The sequence below is a fragment of the Chenopodium quinoa genome, unplaced genomic scaffold, assembly GCF_001683475.1.
Source record: "Chenopodium quinoa cultivar QQ74 unplaced genomic scaffold, ASM168347v1, whole genome shotgun sequence".
NCBI lineage: Eukaryota > Viridiplantae > Streptophyta > Magnoliopsida > Caryophyllales > Amaranthaceae > Chenopodium > Chenopodium quinoa.
The window spans coordinates 2,378,256-2,380,486 of NW_018744517.1; the positions used below are offsets into that span (position 1 = coordinate 2,378,256).

Sequence of the window (2,231 nt, forward strand, 5' to 3'; positions counted from 1 at the left end):
ATGTGATATGATAATTTTTTAATAATTTAAATCCTAAATCATTATTCATTGTTTTACCATATCTTTTATTTCGATAGAATAACCAACCTCGTCCACAACCAACCTACTACATCAATGGATAAATTGAACCATGAAATGTTAGCCAAAGTGAAATTGATATAAATTAAATCTTTACATTTATATAAAATAAATCAATATATTTACCAATAAATGAAAAATTGTTGCTATATAAAATCAAATCTATGCATTGGAATTTTTTCATCATCTCCAAAAATAACCAAAGTCATCCATATATTAAGTATACAACATCTAATTGTATGCCGTTACATAAACAAATAATCGTTAAGTATCCTAAATAAATACAATGTAACTAATAATTACAAATATAAATTAAAACATAAGATTTTAAAAATTACCTGGACATTGATGACCTAAAACTAACAAAAAATTAACACAAAATTCGCTTAATGGGGTTTTTTATTGATACGAAATTTTGTTTGTGTCGTATGATGTGTCAATTTATAATGGTAGGTATCACAAATTTTAATTTAATTATAGTAAACGAACAATTTGTATTTCTTATCATAAATACTATCAAAATTTATCTTATAATGATAGGTATCAAACTTTATTATGAGCGTTTATCATTTAAATATTATTTAGTATATTTTTTTTGCATTTCTTATAATCGTAGTATTGTATTAATTTATTTATTCCTATATTTTTACTTTATTTTTTTCATTAAAATAATTTAATTCGTGAAATAATATTTTTTTCGTTACTTTTATCTAGGTGGCGACATAATTTTTTAATTCAAAAATAAAATACAAATCTTTCTTCTTATTGGTCGAAATAAGTATATTTCTTACGTGACGCTCCAAATGCTCTCCAAAAATTCCTACTTTATTTATATATAAATGTAACTCTTTATTTCATTATAAATGTAACTCTTTGTTTTTTTTTTTTTGACGGAAAATGCAGCTTAGCAAACTTTATTAAATCACCAAGCTTTCAATATCGTTACGTAAAGCCCCTTGATATTTAGGTGGGTACTCTTCCAGCCAAACACGATAATCACTAAAAGAGAAACTCAACTTTGCTAAGCTATGGGCAACAAAATTTCCCGACTTTCTACCAAAAGAAAAATCACAACTTTGACAACTACTAGCAAGGATCAGAATATCCTTCACCAAATTGCCAAAATAGCAAGGAGATATGAAGCTTTTCTTCAAATGGTGGAACAATCTAATATTATCAGTTTCCAGAATAAAGTTCCTAAAGCCCGCTGCCATGGCTGTCTTGAGGCTGGCTCTTATAGCAAACGCTTCGCCAACAGCCACATTTACCCTCCCATTTTCTGTCGAGCAATAGACCACCACAGCAGCCCCTTCCTCATCCCTCAAAATCCCTCCAATTCCCAGCCGCTGACCTTGGAAGGCTGCATCTGTATTTAACTTGTACAGACTAGCAGCAGGAGCTTTCCATTTAGAGCTAAGATGCTGCTCTTGCAGCACTCCATCAGCACTTGCATTGGCTTCTTCAAACTCTCCCACCAAACACATTGTTTTATAGAGGATGTCAGCTTCACTCTTCTCTCTTTTATCAAAGACCCATGCATTCCGCTTCAACCAAATTCCCTACGCCAAGCACCAAAATATATCCCACCAATTCTTTTCCTTAATCTTTCCATACATCATGTTGCACCAACCTCGAAAACCATCAACAGCAACAGCACCCGTGTCAAGTCGAAAGGCATAGTGTCTCCAAATGGAGGAAACTACAGGGCAAAAGAGAAGCGAATGGGCTATAGTTTCCTCACCCTCCCCAAACATAGGACAGCGTTGATCTACAATCATACCTCTAGCCAACAAACAACTCATCACAGGCAGCCCCTCCCTCACACATCTCCACGCAAACAGCTTGATCTTTGGTGGAATACGGGCATGCCAAATACTCTTCCAATTAAACTCTACACTTCCATTTGATGAGGTTGCCTTCTTCCATATCTCTTCTTCAACCAAAATATTGTATGCACTCTTGACGCTATACAACCCATCTTTCGAGAAATACCATGACCAAACGTCCTCCTCATCAAATAGAGGAAGTGGGATGCTACAAACTTCATCAATTTCCCGCTGAGAGAATAATTCAGAGAGAGTAGATAAATTCCAGCTCTGATTTTCCCACAAATCTTTGACAAAAACCGGAACATCACTTCCCTCCCTCCTTTG

At 33.8% G+C, this 2,231-nt stretch overlaps 1 protein-coding gene across 1 annotated transcript; it reads right to left on the reverse strand.

The window, feature by feature from the left end:
- Window positions 1–995: 995 nt before the first annotated feature.
- Window positions 996–1,562, reverse strand: LOC110698395. The gene has a single exon (XM_021875815.1). The coding sequence runs from the start codon at window positions 1,560–1,562 to the stop codon at window positions 996–998; it is 567 nt and encodes a 188-aa protein (XP_021731507.1).
- Between the last annotated feature and the right edge of the window lie 669 nt (window positions 1,563–2,231).